We start from the raw sequence: 17,702 nt of genomic DNA on the forward strand, positions 1-17,702 counted from the left end.
ACTACATTATAACATTTGCGTAGTTAATTGTTTCATTTACAGACACATTTTACCACATTAAATCATTAAAATATCATCGGAATATTGTCATTGAGACAGTAATAATGCAAAAAATTATAAGAGCTGTACATTTTTGTCAGTATTATTATTTGAATTCCGGTACTTCATTAAAAAACACTTTAATTCACTACATTATTTGTGTCTTTTTAGTGCTGGGTGACTGGGTCACTGAGCAGCTCGATCGACGTGCTCGGGGGACTCACTTTGCTGTAGTTGGCCGCGTTCTTCACGGCCAGCACCAGCTCAGGAGCGTCGGGAGGCAGCAGATAACGGTCCTTGGTTTCGTCCCACTTCTGCCTGTACAGAACCTACGGAACGCAAATCGACTGTTTTAATTCACACGCTTGATTTATTAAACGGGATTAGCATATTGGAGGAAACATATCATTGTACTTGGATAAGAGGAAATTAGCTTCAGCGGAGTAGGATTAGCATGTAGCGGTGTTTATTTGTGATATTGTGTAGTAGTGTTAGCATATAATGAAAGAAACACTAATTAGTCACACAACAATCTGCAAAATATACTGTACAGGCGTTTATTAAAAAAATAAAAAAATGTATGTGTTGATATATTGTGATACGTTATTCACTGATACAGTATCGATACCACAAGATGTTTGCATTATTTTGTACATTTCGCAAAAGGCAGAACTTAAAGTCCATGTGACGTTCTATTGTTCTTCAAATTTTGACTTTGTTTGGTGGTGCAGAACCTGTGGTAAATATTTATTATAGTTTTACGTCCGTTAAGTTGCAGTTTGTGACGAAATGTTGAAAAATAAAACGGTAAAATGACAAGAAGTAGAGCTGAATCCCTCTGTGATGTCATCAACGTGCGACATGTCGTTGAAAGCACAGACGATTTACGCTTAACTGACACTTTTCTGACAGTTTAACCTTCATTCAACAAAATAAAGTTGGTATAAGGTATTATTGTTCGTAAAATCAAAACTGTTATGCAATGTATATGTATATGGATTTTGACTCTTGTTTACAGTACTGTTGCCTGGTAACAGTTGTGACCTCTATGTCATAATATTTGCTAGAGATGTCCAACCAGGAAGTGCAACAGAAGGTTTAGTCAAATCTAAAATATAATTGTACGTTTTAGTGAAACGTTGCTAATTTAGAGAAAGTAAATATATTCACAGTTTCAAAGTGCATTTTATGAACTAAATAAGATAAGATAAGATAACCTTTATTCGTCCCACAATGGGGAAATTCCAATGTTGCAACACAGATTAGGCACAGAAGTATAATAATAAAAACAGATAACTTAGAAATAACTCTTATAAAAATGCATGTTGTGGTTTAAAAAAGAAACACTATTGTAAATCTGTATTTTCTCCTTTCAAACGGTGATACTTTGTGTCTGTTTGTGTTGCTTTGACATTTTGTTGTGCGCACGTGAAACTGAATTATCTCCTGCTGTTTCAACACGTGCCAGTTGACAATAAGCACAAAGCCATTTAAAGCCTGCAAATTAAGATCGAAATTACAATATTAAATGAGCGTGTGAGCCTTTCTTGCAGAGTACATTGATGATTACACGTATCGTAATAATACCTCGTGATTCCCGGCCCTTGTAGTACTAAATACTCTAGCACGGATTCATGAGGTGTTTGTTTCCGTGTGTATGATTTTAAAATGTGATTATATATAGTTTCTGGGTGCATGGTTGACCTCTTACCTTGCTGATGAGCTCGGACACGTGCTTGACGTGGGCGATCTCTTTGGCCTCACCGTCGTACAAGCTCGTGGTTCGAACCTTGTTTCCCTCCATCCGGTATTTGACCTGGCGCCGAACAACAGCATTAGCAACAGCATTAGCAACAGCATTTGTTTTAATCGTGAAAAACGCAGCCCTCCAACGTTACGTAATGATAAAAATAAAACTGTGTAAAGATGGAATTATAGGATGTGTTTGTGCTGGTGATTCCTGTTCAGGCTGCAGTTATTTTACGGATCCGCCGCACTTAGATTATTGATTTCTACACTATCCATCCATCCATCCATTTTCTACCGCTTGTTCCCTTTCGGGGTCGCGGGTGACTGGGGCCTATCCCAGTGACTTCGGGCCTTAGGCGGGGTACATCCTGGACAGTGGCCAACTTGTCGCAGTATTTCTACACTATAAATAAAATAAATTATTATATTTTGTTTTTTTTATAAAGTACCGCCGACAACGCAAAATAGCATTAAATGAAATATAAAAAGCAGTATTACGTCAAAAGATAAGAGCATGTGAAGCAATTTTTTGTCAGTGTGTAGCCTTAGTCAAAGCAAAACGCGCTGGAGGAAATGTGGTAAACGGGTTTAAAATGTATATTTGCGATATAAAGGCGTGCAGCAGACAGGGAAACGGGCACAGGGTCCGTCACAGACTCCCGCAGGATTTTGACGAAAAATTGCTTGTCTTTTGACTTAATACCGCTTTTTATATTTCATTTAATGCTATTTTGCGTTGTCGGCAGTACTTTATAAAAAATAATTGACAATAATTTATTTTATTTATATTGTATAAATCAATAATCTAAGTGCGGCGGATCCGTAAACCAATTGATAAAATAACCATGGCCTGACTTCAAATGTAAATTGAAATAAATTCTGATTCTCGTAACCCAATTTTTGCTTTGTTTTTAAATTACGATTCACATGATGTAAAATATGTGTGCATAGTTACAGAACAAGCTCTTTTCTTTCTTTCTTTCTTTCTTTCAATAATTATAAAACCGTTAATCAATTCTTATCTTCAATGTACATCTCCATTGACAATACATTATATTTTGATTACTCGTCTTTTGTATCTATAAAGAAGCCTAAAGTCTTTAGTATGTTGTATATAATTATTATTATGTGTATTTTAATTATGTTTAGTGTCCAAATAAAGTATTGAAATGGGAAAAAGAAGAGAAAAATGACATATAATATATATATATATATATATATATATATATATATATATATATATATATATATATATATATATATTGCGTGTGAATCCAGACGTTTGACTTTTGTAAGAGATAAATAATGTATAATATTGATTAAAAGAGCGATGTTCAGAGTGAGTAGCACCTCGCTGAGCTGCTCCTGGGCCTTCCTGATGCGGATCATCTCGGGCGTTTCCGTGGCGAGAGCAGGAGGAGTCCCTTTGGACATGTCATAGGCGTGTCTGTACTTATTCTGTCACACACAGCAGAACAACAGTATTCAACAGTATTCAACAGTATTCAACAGTATTCTGACATTACTACTGTAATTACAGTGGAATCCATTTGAACAGCTTATAAATAACGACACACAGTAAAAGTACACACAATGTATTTCTACATATATACAATTGTGTAAATATGTGCAGGAAGTAGACGTGTCCCGGGTGTAGATGGTGTACATATGTTCCGGGTGTAGATGGTGTACATATGTTCCGGGTGTAGATGGTGTACATATGTTCCGGGTGTAGATGGTGTACATATGTTCCGGGTGTAGATGGTGTACATATGTTCCGGGTGTAGATGGTGTACATATGTTCCGGGTGTAGATGGTGTACATATGTTCCGGGTGTAGATGGTGTAGACGTGTTCCGGGTGTAGATGGTGTAGACGTGTCCCGGGTGTAGGTGGTGTAGACGTGTCCCGGGTGTAGGTGGTGTAGACGTGTCCCGGGTGTAGGTGGTGTAGACGTGTCCCGGGTGTAGGTGGTGTAGACGTGTCCCGGGTGTAGGTGGTGTAGACGTGTCCCGGGTGTAGGTGGTGTAGACGTGTCCCGGGTGTAGGTGGTGTAGACGTGTCCCGGGTGTAGGTGGTGTAGACGTGTCCCGGGTGTAGGTGGTGTAGACGTGTCCCGGGTGTAGGTGGTGTAGACGTGTCCCGGGTGTAGGTGGTGTAGACGTGTCCCGGGTGTAGGTGGTGTAGACGTGTCCCGGGTGTAGGTGGTGTAGACGTGTCCCGGGTGTAGGTGGTGTAGACGTGTCCCGGGTGTAGGTGGTGTAGACGTGTCCCGGGTGTAGGTGGTGTAGACGTGTCCCGGGTGTAGGTGGTGTAGACGTGTCCCGGGTGTAGGTGGTGTAGACGTGTCCCGGGTGTAGGTGGTGTAGACGTGTCCCGGGTGTAGGTGGTGTAGACGTGTCCCGGGTGTAGGTGGTGTAGACGTGTCCCGGGTGTAGGTGGTGTAGACGTGTCCCGGGTGTAGGTGGTGTAGACGTGTCCCGGGTGTAGGTGGTGTAGACGTGTCCCGGGTGTAGGTGGTGTAGACGTGTCCCGGGTGTAGGTGGTGTCGACGTGTCCCGGGTGTAGGTGGTGTAGACGTGTCCCGGGTGTAGGTGGTGTAGACGTGTCCCGGGTGTAGGTGGTGTAGACGTGTCCCGGGTGTAGGTGGTGTAGACGTGTCCCGGGTGTAGGTGGTGTAGACGTGTCCCGGGTGTAGGTGGTGTAGACGTGTCCCGGGTGTAGGTGGTGTAGACGTGTCCCGGGTGTAGGTGGTGTAGACGTGTCCCGGGTGTAGGTGGTGTAGACGTGTCCCGGGTGTAGGTGGTGTAGACGTGTCCCGGGTGTAGGTGGTGTAGACGTGTCCCGGGTGTAGGTGGTGTCGACGTGTCCCGGGTGTAGGTGGTGTAGACGTGTCCCGGGTGTAGGTGGTGTAGACGTGTCCCGGGTGTAGGTGGTGTAGACGTGTCCCGGGTGGTGTCTCTTACGTGGCTGTACTGCTCCAGCATCTTCTGGCTGTGGGCCAGGTACGGGGTCATGAACTTGGAAGTATCCACCTTCACCTTCTGCCTCACTTTCCTCGTGGCCAGTCCAGACGACTAGACCAGGACCAACAAAGGACCATTAACATTTTATATATAACACTCACTTTATATGTGACAGATTTCAACAGGAGATACAGGAAGTGGCTCAGGCTGCACAATGTGAAAGGACAACAACATGAGGATAAATCTGGACTAAATGAATGAGACAGTGAATCAAATTGGACTAAATAAATATTACAATTTAAATTCAAGCAAGAAAAAATCACATTGTTCAGCCGTCGACGCTGTTATTAAAGCTGCTGCTGCTGCTTCTACTAAAATAAGCAAAAAGCTGCTCTTAGTCTGCAACTTACCTGTCACTTGAGTCTAAAATGGCTTAAAATAGCGCCATTTTATACTGCGTGATGTAAAAGACATTAACAGCATTCGGTTTTGTGTGTTTTGTGTTGAAAAAGCAGGTTAAAGTCAGACATCTACTGACGCATGCGAACATGGAGGCCGCGGCGCCGTAGCTTAGCTTAGCGTAGCGTCTGTCCTCAGGCCCTTGAAGGAGGTGCGTTACCTGCATAGTGCCACCCGTTGTAGTAGTAGTTGTAGTGGTGGTAGTCCCCGCGGAATACTCCTCAACAACATACTACAAATATAGGACACTATGTAGTTTCAAAGGTTATGGGAGAAACAGCACAAGATCAACAAGGATTGAGGTTGAATTTTCTCCAGCTCTGGTTTTTGGTTAGAAGAACATTTAGAGAATATTTAGAGAATATTTAGAGAATATTTAGAGAATATTTAGAGAATATTTAGAGAATATTTAGAGAATATTTAGCGAACATTTAGAGAATATTTAGAGAATATTTAGAGAATATTTAGAGAATATTTAGAGAATATTTAGAGAATATTTAGCGAACATTTAGAGAATATTTAGAGAATATTTATGGAACATTTAGAGAATATTTAGAGAATATTTAGAGAATATTTAGCGAACATTTAGAGAATATTTAGAGAATATTTAGCGAACATTTAGAGAATATTTAGAGAATATTTAGAGAATATTTAGAGAACATTTAGAGAACATTTAGAGAATATTTAGAGAATATTTAGAGAACATTTAGAGAATATTTAGAGAATATTTAGAGAATATTTAGAGAACATTTAGAGAATATTTAGAGAATATTTAGAGAATATTTAGGGAACATTTAGTCTAAATGTTCCCTAAATATTCTCTAAATATTCTCTAAATGTTCTCTAAATATTCTCTAAATGTTCTCTAAATGATTTAGAGAACATTTAGAGAATATTTAGAGAACATTTAGAGAATATTTAGGGAACATTTAGAGAACATTTAGAGAATATTTAGGGAACATCTAGAGAACATTTAGAGAATATTTAGAGAACATTTAGAGAACATTTAGAGAACATTTAGAGAATATTTAGAGAACATTTAGAGAACATTTAGAGAATATTTAGAGAACATTTAGAGAACATTTAGAGAACATTTAGAGAACATTTAGAGAATATTTAGAGAACATTTAGAGAATATTTAGAGAACATTTAGAGAACATTTAGAGAACATTTAGAGAACATTTAGAGAATATTTAGAGAATATTTAGAGAACATTTAGAAAATACTTAGGGAACATTTAGAGAACATTTAGAGAATATTTAGAGAACATTTAGGGATATGGAATATTTAGGGAATATTTAGGGAATATTTAGAGAACATTTAGGGAATATTTAGAGAACATTTAGAGAACATTTATGGATATGGAATATTTAGGGAATATTTAGAGAACATTTAGAGAACATTTAGGGAATATTTAGAGAACATTTAGAGAACATTTATGGATATGGAATATTTAGGGAATATTTAGAGAACATTTAGAGAACATTTAGGGATATGGAATATTTAGAGAACATTTAGAGAACATTTAGAGAATATTTAGAGAACATTTAGGGAATATTTAGAGAACATTTAGAGAACATTTATGGATATGGAATATTTAGGGAATATTTAGGGAATATTTAGAAAACATTTAGGGAATATTTAGGGAATATTTAGGGAATATTTAGAGATTATTTAGGGAACATTTAGAGAACGTTCATAGAGGAATAACGACTGATGCTACAACTGCAACATTTTGTTTCAATATTTTACAATACTTCAGAAAGATTGTTGTTTCATTATTTCTTTGCTATTTCAAGTTAAAATATCTTCCAACTGGGAAAGAACATTATTCCCAGCACTGTTTTCTTACCTTATTGACAGATACTGAAAGTAATTATGTTAAAACAAGTAAGAAATATCTTGAAATAAGTACAAAACAATAACTTTCTAATACTATTTTGTACTAGTCTTTCTTCTATGCCACTATGCCATGATTGTTTGTTCTTTTATGGCATTTAAATACAATTATAAACTTTTAAGATACCTTTTAATGTGTTTAGTGAGTATTTATCCATCTGCTAAATGTATTATTGGCAGAAAATTGACCTGAAAGTGAAAGAAATTATTTTGTAAGTAAGAAATATCTTGAAATAAGTGCAATAATCCAGGTCTAATAAGTTTCTAAATGATTCTTACTATTTCAACTACCATTTCGTCCACTCCTGCTACTCATAAATCTGCCTCTACTGTTCAATAGCACTTGATTTTGAAAGTTTTATTGTCTATTAATAGGCAAAGCGGCTTCATGAGTTTCAAATATCAAGCCAATCGGGACATTCCTCACATACAGTGTTCAACATGAGCATGTCAGGACTAGACTTTCATGAAACTGGTGTGAACCAAGACTAAAGAGGGCAATATACTCAAAACCTTAAGAGGAAACAGAGCGAGAATTACAGGATTGTGTACAAATCACAACTAACTCTGACTTTACGGGACATGAACTGAATTAAAAGAACGATTCTCAACTCAAATGACAACTATATATCAAGATACTGACGAATAAAAGCACTAAACGATGCACTAAAACTCAAATCTGTACTTGAATCTCCAGCCAAATAGGAATAAATACATCAAAAACCTCTCCAAAATATCAAACAATACAAAAATAGTGTTTACTGTGATAACTTCTTACTGTATTGTAATTTTGATACTGTAAATTGCACAAGATTAAGACAATTTAAAGTGCCCATGACAGGGTTTTACAATGTTCTAATTTTGACTTTATTTGATGTATTTATACCTGTTGTACATATAAATTATAGTTTTACACCAATCGAGTAGGTATTTGGGGAGAAAATGTTGAAAAATCTGAAGAAAGTAGCAGGAAGTGACATCACACACTCGTTCCAGTCAAAGTTTATTCATAATTTACACAAATAAACTACTTTTTTGACTCTCTAAACATTAATTCAACAAAATAAAGTTGCTCTCATTCATTTTTATTCGTCAATAAAATAAATTGTGTCAGTTCATCAGTTTTTGCCCAGTCTTTCCTAGTGTGATGTCATCCATTACAAACAGGAAGTGAAATTATAAACCTAAAAAATTTGCTATTCTCTGCTAGAATTGTTTTAATCATTTTAGCTAAATTCAAAATATATTTATCTTAGCTGTGTTTTAGTTCAATGAGTCGTCCGACCTGTAGGGGGCGCTTTGAAATTGAACTACAACATGAGCAGAACTTAACCTGAACAACTGAGGAAACAACATACGAAATCAAACGAAAACCTCACAGAAACAAACTAGAAAGCATCAAAACATTGGGCCTTTTCCGTGTAAACTTCTGATCCTGGTTTAGGAGGACGTGCTCTCACAAACCTCTTGCCACTCGACGGCTCGTCTCTATTTCGCGCTACGACACACCTGTATTTCACTGCAACGACTACGCGCTTTTTACACCGCCGTCTCGTATGACAATTAGTCCTTCTCTGTTTATTCGTTGTACTGGCCGGTTGCTACGGCGCACGGCGGTACACGAATGTTTGCGCAGCTTTCCCATCCCGGGCGTCTGTTCACACAAAGGTCGGGCGGGATTACGCTGACCTGGATCTGATCAGAACAAAGCCAATGCAGCGAGGTTAGGCCCCGTTCACTGGCAACTCATATATATCATCATCGTCTATCATTTTAGCCTTTTAATAGCTTTTAATAGCTTTTAATAGAGTTTTGATTTGCTTTCCTTGTTTTCCACATGTTGCATCTCTGACAGGTCCGACCACTCATTGAACTAAAATGCTAAAAAAGGTTGAAATGTTATCACAGAATAGCACATTTTTTAGGTTTTATTATTTCACTTCCTGTTTGTGATTGATGACATCACAGTAGGAAATTACCCAGCAAACACTGGGCAAAACTCATCCAATGTCATTCTTTTTTTAATTTGATGAATAAATATATCTGAGAGCGACTTTATTTTTGTTGAATTCATGTTTAGAGGGTCAGAATTGTTTTGAATTATACGTAAACTTTGACTGGAATGCTCAGATTTTTCAACATTTTTGGCACAAAGGCCTACTCGATCGGTGTAAAACTGTAATGTATATGTACAACAGGTATAAACACACCAAATAAAGTCATAATTTGTAAATCGGAAAAAACGGTCATACGTCACTTCAACAGTATTTTTTATTTTTTTTTGTAGGTTTTTAGATTTTGATTTAAATCTGCTTAAAAGGATTAGGGTTAGGCTACTGTGTTTTTGGTGGAGGGTCACACACTGGTCTGCACGGAGGAGCTGCTTTGCCTGGAGCGTTCCACAGCATTAGCGCTGTCACTTCAGTCTTAAACTCAAAATTTGATATTAAGGAAAAGGTTTGCTCGACACTCTAAACCAATTTTGATGCCCCATTTAAAAAAAATGCAATTTTTAAACCAAAATTTTAAAGACTAATAATTGCACTTTCTTTGTTTCTATTCAGTTCCAATAACGCTTAAGATCATCTTCGGGAAGGTGAAAGTTTGCAATTTTTTTGTATCAATACTTTGGACAACCCTGCACAGTATGGTATTAAAGTGCATTTATTATTTATTTATTTATTTTAACAAATTTTAACTTATTTATGTATATATTCATTCAAACACCACTAATTGAATAAACGCAATATAATTTAAAACCATACTGTGGAAAAATCCAGGCAAAACGACCTGGAGTGACATAGTGCACCTTTTACACTTCCTTTTAGAACAAAGACAAAAAGAAGATGCAACATCTGCTGCCTCAAAGCTCAGATCTAAAATGTAAATGACCTTCCCACATACAGCACACTTTAAATAACCCGTCTAACTTAAGCCTGAGTTCCAGAGTCAAACAGCATTTCAAGAAGACACTCTCACACTCACATCACTTATAACATTACGACACTACAGTACAATTGTATCACCTCTGAATTATACTTTTCACAACCTTTAAACCAAACCAACTTCAGAAGATCATAATCCACTGCAGCAAATAAAGCGTTGAATCTGGTCAGTCGGAGCCGCTTAAGGCGCGTTCACCCTCGCTTCACGCTTCACCCAGCATCCAAATCGGGACTAAACTGGAACCAAACCCGGGTCTAAATCCGGACTAAATCAGGACTAGAACCGGACCAAAGCGAGTCCACGACACTTTAGGACTTCACCTCGATCAAACCTGGGCCCGGAGCACGAGTGTGAACGCAGCTCGCAGTACAACGCAAAATAAAGACACTTTTGTTATATTTTCTGTACTTAGATTAGTAAAAGTGCCATTCATTGCTTTGCCTGTTTTTAAGTCACAACAGCTATTCAATTATGTTAAATCCATGAGTATAGTTAGTTTATAAATTGCTCTAAAACATCATGTTAAACAGAAAATGTCCACACTTTGGATCAGTTTTGATTTTTGAACCTCAGTGATCTAGTTTTCCTGAGTAATAAACTTAAACATATATATTATTCTACCTCTTGAATTGAACCAGAGCTGAGAGAAAAAGCATCTCACACCATTTATCAATATTTGTGAGCGGCTTCGTTATCCAGATCTATCAGACAGGAGAGAACCATAGAAGGACTTAACGCTTCTATCAGTAACTCTCTAATTAATGAATCTAATGTAAGAGCAAACCCTACACTTATTATATATTAATGATGAATTAGTTTATACTATGAGCTTCTGGATCATATTCACGTCATCTTTTCTCATTTGCCTTGCTGTTCCTTGTCAATGTTTCCAAAATATCAAAATTAATGAATTTTAATTACCATTGCTATATACAATAAAGTGAATCTAATAAAAAAAAATTGAAAATAAATAAACACTACTCTTTGCACTTTCATTTGCAGCACAGTAATAACATGGTAATAACATGGTAAAAATATTATAACTATTCAAAAAAACAAGACATATCAGTGATTCTAATTTATTTCAGGATATTATGGTTCATCTTAATCATGTATGAAGACAGAAATTATGATATACCCTTTTTTTTTAATAAAATGGAAGCAGGGATGTGAAATTGATTATTTATTACCATTCTATTACCATGCTATTACCATGCTATTACTGTGTTGTCCAAAATTTAAAAAAAGTTCAAAATACACTATTTCAAACACGTTATGAGCATTTCTAGCCTAAAGTGCCTCGACAACACTATGTTTCTCCCCATTCTGTAGATAAATAAGAAGCCATCTTACTTATTAACTCTGAAAAATGCTAAATTTCTCCACCGTCAGATGAAAGTTTCAGTGAAATCAGAGTGTATGTGTGTTTTCAAATCTTCCGCCCCCTTTTTCAATTTACTATCTTTTGTCGTAATAGTAAATCGCTGATGCGTTATATTGGAGTTGAAAGATTCATAAACCGTGGTGTGTTTGGTGAAAATCCTCCAGACTCCCATATAAGGTATTAGTGCTGAATGGCAAACAATACAAGGCTATTTTAATCCTATTTCACCAGGAAATGAGGATTGCACGTTTAGCCTTCTGCTTTCACTCTTCCATTGGACACTGACATGGAGACGCTCAACACAGCATCAATTATAGACAATCTGTAATAAGCATCGTACAATGTAGCAGTGGAAGCTATCGGATTACACATCTACTGAACGATATAAAGCTAATATCAGCACTTTTAACTTCAAACATACCTATAAAATGGTTGGCCCCTTGATCAGATTTACTTAGAATATTGTATAAACCATGACAACGCTGCATATGGTTTCTTTTAGCTTCAAACAGCGTCTACTACCACAGCAAAGACCTTTAGATTTTAGAAAATGTCTAAAAATAAATTGTTTTTTTCATTTGCTCATTCTGCAACAACAACGTAAAGCTATGTGAGCTTTTGTAGAAATATATAATACACACTTTTCATTCATAATACCGTATGTCAAAGTAGTTCAAAGCGGTTAAATAACTGGGTAAAGCTGCAACTTGTGAGATTAATTGGAATCAAGGCATAATTCCAATAATTACATTTCAATAACTGGTTCATTGGGTTTGCTGAAGTAGTTTAATGTTGCAGACTTTCACAAATGCTAATGACTGTGGCTGGGTTTAAAATGAATTGCGAATATATTCTTAAAATAAACAAATACAAAAAAAAATCATTATTTAAGATATATATATATATATTTTAAACTCTGTCACTATGAATTGTGAATTTATTCTCAAATTGAAAAAAAAAACGAATTAAATTGTTTTTTCAAAATCGTTTGGATCTTGTAAATGCTCCTGTTAATTAATTCATTTATTATTAATTATTATTTATTTCTTTAAACTCTGTGTTGCTGATACTACTAAGGAAAAGGCTCAATACCCAATTTCTATACGACAAAGAAAATTTAAAACAGTATTTTTCACACACCGAAGTGCAATTTTCCGCAAAAATAATGGCACCATCTTTCTTTTTACCATGTGATCTTGAACTAGTTCTATAAAAGTGTGTCATTATTTTTTATTTCACATTTTTAAAAATGTATTATATTCATTTATTTATTTATTTTAAACTCTGCCACTACTATGAATTGCAAATAAAATCTAAATAAATATTTTTTTTTTTAAATTCTGTAAAAGTGTCATTATTTTTTTGACAATGAAAACTAAAAACAGTATTTTTCACACACCGAAGTGTCATTTTCCACATAAATATTGGTGGCATCGTTCTTTTTACCGTGTGATCTTGAACTAGTTCGAATCAAATTTCAGGAATGGAAATGTTACGTATTCGACACTGGTTTTAGAACAGATTTGGTCATCAGTTACCATGACGACCCTTCCTTTGACTGTGCACTGACGGCCTTCACAGTTTGGTGCCGGGCTTAACGCTGGCAGGACATCGCAAAGCCGAGCTAAAACCAGTGAACAACTGTCCGGCATTTCTGCGGTGAATATGTGTCCATCTGCCAGAACAACACTGACCACTGTCTGCGCCTCCAAAACGAAACCACTGCCATGCTTTAAAATGTAAATAATGTGTATTTATTCACATTTTTTAACATAAACTTTGACCATATTGATTTTTATACATATTCCAGTTGACCGGATCGAACCGTTTAGCCTTGTCCTTTGAAGTGTTGTAAAATTATCGTAATTTAGATGTTATTGTTAATGTTGTTTTTGAAGATATGTCAAATATTAGTATTGAGCATAGATTTCATTGAAAAAACATGACAAAAAATTTTGATGAAAAATTTGATGAAAAAAATTATGTTTGAAAATTTTAAATGAAGCTTTAAGGTGATATTTCTGCACTTTTGTGATTGTTTTACCCACATATTTAAATGTTTATGATAATTAAACCTTAACTAATACATTTAAAGACATGTTTTAACACATTTCTGTTGGATTATCTTTATCAGTATAATTCAAACAATAACGAGATATAAGAACATTTTTGCCAATTCAGGTTTTTGTGGATTTAACTAATACTGGGATTTATTAAAGGATTTTAGTATCAAATAAACAATATACTACACAGTAAAGTTTATGTTAAATATGACAAATTAAATTAAACTCATTACTTGCCAGATTTACATTGCGTTCCTGCTACTGTGTATTCAAATAAAGACCACACATTATGTAATTTAGACATGACTGAGTAACGTAAGACTTTTAATTCGAGATTTGATTGATAGCGAGTTATTAAGAACCCTCCAGACTTAAAATCAGCTCAAAAGCGCTCCTGAAACAGTATCCAACGTGAAGTGCTGACTGTGAGGACGACTATTCAAGGGGCCAACCTCTGTCACACACGCTGCAGGAAATAACAGTTTAAATGACTTGAATTCAGAACAATAACTCGATTTGACTAGTTTGGATTTCGTAATTTAGCGCGCGGCGATTGTCTGACCGTTTGCTTTTTAATTTATCTCATGTAGCAGTGTCGGAAAATGAGAAAAGAAAGCTCGAAACTGGAAACAAAGTTGATAAATCACATAACCGGGTCATAAAATGTGTAATAATTTGACTCAATATGACGTTTCTGTTTATTTAGACCATGTTATAATCGTTTCCCATATCTTCCTATTAGTCCTATTTCATTTGTTTTTCAGTTTTTAAACACTCGAGCAAATACAATACAGTAAATACTCAGTCTATGGTTATTACTATTGTCTATTCAAGTCATTTAAACTATTGTAGGTTTAAATTTCGCGGCGTTACGACTGAATATGTGCAATGGCGGTGGACGTACCTCTTCGATCTCCTCCTCCTCCTCGAACTCCTCGATCTCCTCGGTGTCCGTCATGACGAGACGGGTAAAGCCTCTGTTGAAAAGACAACGGAAGCGCTTAGAAATGGCCAATATCGCTACAATATCGCAGCAATCTTTGGCCGACTATCTTTCAATCAGAAGTGACCAGAAGCGTCTAGCATCTAGGTGACGCCGAGGAACAAATGGGTGGGGTATTTTAAGAGACCGCCTGTCCTCCCGCCCGTGTCACCTCTCCCAGCTTTGAAAACCCCATTAAAAAGAACAAAAATAACAAAGAAGATTCAAATAAAACTGCAAAATTTCCAACCAAATTGCACGCCGTACCAGGGAAACGAATCCACGCCGCGATGAAGCCCGGATCGCCCAAGAGCTAGTCCCAACCGTGCGTATTACCCTGAACGAAATGGCAAGAAAAGGGATAAAACATGGCAATGAATTAGGGATTGACAAAGCTAGTGCTAGAAAGAGGTAAACCAGACCAGATTAACCTGAGTTCCGAACGTGTGACAGTGGCCCCTCCCCCTTAGCGGGCCATAATACAGTACACCGCCGGCATTTTGGCTGAAGCCTGGCGACAGCTGAGCGGACCAGTGCTACAGTGCTATTTGACATGTAAGCTAATGCCGCGAGCTGATTGGTGCACTGCGTTTAGCTAACACAGATGCAATGCCTTCTGAGGCTGTAGGTTAAATATAGGACGGCATGCTAACTAGCTTTTCTTAGCGCTTGGGAGAAATTTCTACAAGTAAAAAAAGATTATTTAAGAGCAAAAAAAAAGAAGAGGTCGGAAAGATGTAGAAGAAGTTAAAAGTCGGAAGTCGGGAGTTTGGGTGAGTTGGCAAAGCGGACGTGTCACAGGTCGTGGCGTCCAATGGGAGAGACTTTCTTGCTTCGTAGGACGTCGTTTTGATGTGTTACTCCACAAAAGAAAACACAGTTCGAGCCTCTTAATCCTCAATGAGATCCTTTTAAATAAGCCGGCGTCAACTTGGCAGAAAAAGACCAAAAGCCGCGGATTCAATATTAACCAATGCATGTCATCCTTTTGTTTGCTTACCCGTTGAATCAGTAATAAATGGTCTCCCAAGTCACCAAAGCCTCCCCAAGTTCCCTCCAGAGAAACGGTGGGCGACAGCACACAGCTGAGGGTCCTACCCAGGTTCTCATGTGCGCAGACGGGCCAATGGCAAACCACCGATCTCGGGTTTCAAAATCTAAATATACCAAAGTGAGGTTTTCAGACGGGAGCACCTGTTGGGGCATCAGAGGGGCAGGGATGAGGGCGACAGGGGGGAAAGTAGGAGCAAATCCAGGCGACATTGTGTTGGGGTGATGTTGATGAAGGCTAAGAAAAGGGTCGTGGCTGCTTCAGATGGTCAGAGTGGAATGACCTCAGACTGGAGTAGTTAAGTCACAACTGGACAAGAGCAGAGAATATATAAAGTTCAACCAGGGCTGGAAGGTATAAGTACGAGCTTCTGCCTGAACCCTTCTGCCTGAACCCTTCTGCCTGAACCCTTCTGCCTGAACCCTTCGGCCTGAACCCTTCGGCCTGAACCCTTCTGCCTGAACCCTTCGGCCTGAACCCTTCTGCCTGAACCCCTCTGCCTGAACCCTTCGGCCTGAACCCTTCGGCCTGAACCCTTCTGCCTGAACCCTTCGGCCTGAACCCTTCTGCCTGAACCCTTCTGCCTGAACCCTTCGGCCTGAACCCTTCGGCCTGAACCCTTCGGCCTGAACCCTTCTGCCTGAACCCTTCGGCCTGAACCCTTCTGCCTGAACCCTTCGGCCTGAACCCACCGCAGAGACTTTAACTCGTTTGACCATTTGACTGAAACAATCATGAAATATGGCAAAAACATGTCACAATTTCCTTTCTCGCACTGATCAATCACAATCCTCACTAAAAAGAAATAAACATGGCTTTCAATCTTAATTTGACAAAAGTTTAGCGGATAGCATTAGCATAAGCAATGTGTCTGGAGTAAGTCCAGTAAAGGCAGATGCAGGCGGCTGCTTCAGACGGTCAGTGTGGAATGACCTCAGACATCTGGACAAGAGCAGAGCTGGAACAAAGAAAGATCCATCTTATCTTCAAACATTTATTTGTAATGAATTGAATTCATGTTCTTTCCTGCACTGATCAAACATGATTTTTGATTTGATTTCTTACTAAAAAAAACAACATCTGATTTTAATCATATTAATTTCAGGTCGTTGTAATCCGTCATTTATCCAGGATTGAAAACGTTTCAAACGTTTTAAATTCAAGATGTTTTGATTTCCATCACAAAGTCATTTTCAATCTAAGGAGCTGGTAAGCCCTGCCCTCAGGAAGGAGTCTCACCTGAAACTAACCTCCCTTTGTTTACAAGTTACACCTGAGTCATTACTATCGTACTTTAATCAGAAAGTCTTTTCTTCACCACGTTAAACACCCGAGTAGAATGTGATTGGCCTGTTTACTCATTTGACCAGGGGGAAGATGTAAACAACCAGAAATCTATTTTATTTTTACTTTGCTCTACTTAAAATCCTCTCTGACTTCAAACAAGTGGTTTGTGGCTTTAAGAATCAGGTGCACGACCCACTGCAATCCTGAGTTTGAGTGCCTCCTGTGTCTTTTGTGCAGCTCTTTTTCACATTCAAAATAAATCACATTTTTTGTTTTGAATGGTTAATGTGGTGCGGTTCTTAACCTGGGTATGATCGAACCCCAGGGGTTCGATCATATCTCAGGGGTTCGGTGAGTCAATCTCAGGGGTTCGGTGGAGGTCAAGACACACATCCCACTCATATGATTGGTGATGACACGCCCCGCTTAGCCTATCTGTGCTGCAGGGAATTTGGAGTCGACTTTTCCTGATGATACGCTCACCTTTCTGGGCAAAGTCTTGGCACCGGCCTGGCCCCGAAAGGGCCAAAAGGTCAACCTCTGGGGCCATATCCCTTCTCCCATTCTATAACTACTATAATACAATACAATGTGCGAGCGATCCTTTTCGAGGATGCTGGACATAAAATGACATGAGAGTGGCACTTGCCGAGGTGAAGCCTCTGAAAGGAAAGAGCAGAAGTCACTGAGGTGCAGTAAATATTCATCATGGTTTTTTTTTGTGTGAAAATCATGTTTTGATGATTTGTTCTTTGAACACAGTGATTTAGTGATCTGTAAAATATATATCTATGTTTTGAATTTGAAAAAAATCATATTATATTTTTCCAATGTAAGAAGAGTTTGGTGAATGCGCTTATGTGTGTGTGTGTGTGTGT

At 37.8% G+C, this 17,702-nt stretch overlaps 1 protein-coding gene across 26 annotated transcripts in view; it reads right to left on the reverse strand.

The window, feature by feature from the left end:
* The window catches only part of neb (nebulin), a 161,380-nt gene extending 145,804 nt beyond the window's left edge, over positions 1–15,576 (reverse strand). For 25 of the 26 annotated variants that reach the window (XM_072445241.1, XM_072445236.1, XM_072445237.1 and 22 more), the window contains exons 1-7: positions 15,487–15,576; positions 14,409–14,481; positions 5,373–5,444; positions 4,754–4,864; positions 3,139–3,246; positions 1,751–1,855; positions 264–368 (exon numbers count right to left, since the gene is read on the reverse strand). In XM_072445241.1, the coding sequence (XP_072301342.1) occupies positions 264–368; positions 1,751–1,855; positions 3,139–3,246; positions 4,754–4,864; positions 5,373–5,444; positions 14,409–14,462 (555 nt within the window). In that variant the 5' untranslated portion in view covers positions 14,463–14,481; positions 15,487–15,576. The remainder of the gene's footprint in view (positions 1–263; positions 369–1,750; positions 1,856–3,138; positions 3,247–4,753; positions 4,865–5,372; positions 5,445–14,408; positions 14,482–15,486) is intronic. The other variant, XM_072445216.1, reaches the window with a different exon arrangement.
* Between the last annotated feature and the right edge of the window lie 2,126 nt (positions 15,577–17,702).

This window comes from Eucyclogobius newberryi, unplaced genomic scaffold (assembly GCF_026437365.1).
Source record: "Eucyclogobius newberryi isolate DKJ021-1_F unplaced genomic scaffold, fEucNew1.0.hap1 SCAF_14, whole genome shotgun sequence".
Taxonomy (NCBI): Eukaryota; Metazoa; Chordata; class Actinopteri; order Gobiiformes; family Gobiidae; genus Eucyclogobius; species Eucyclogobius newberryi.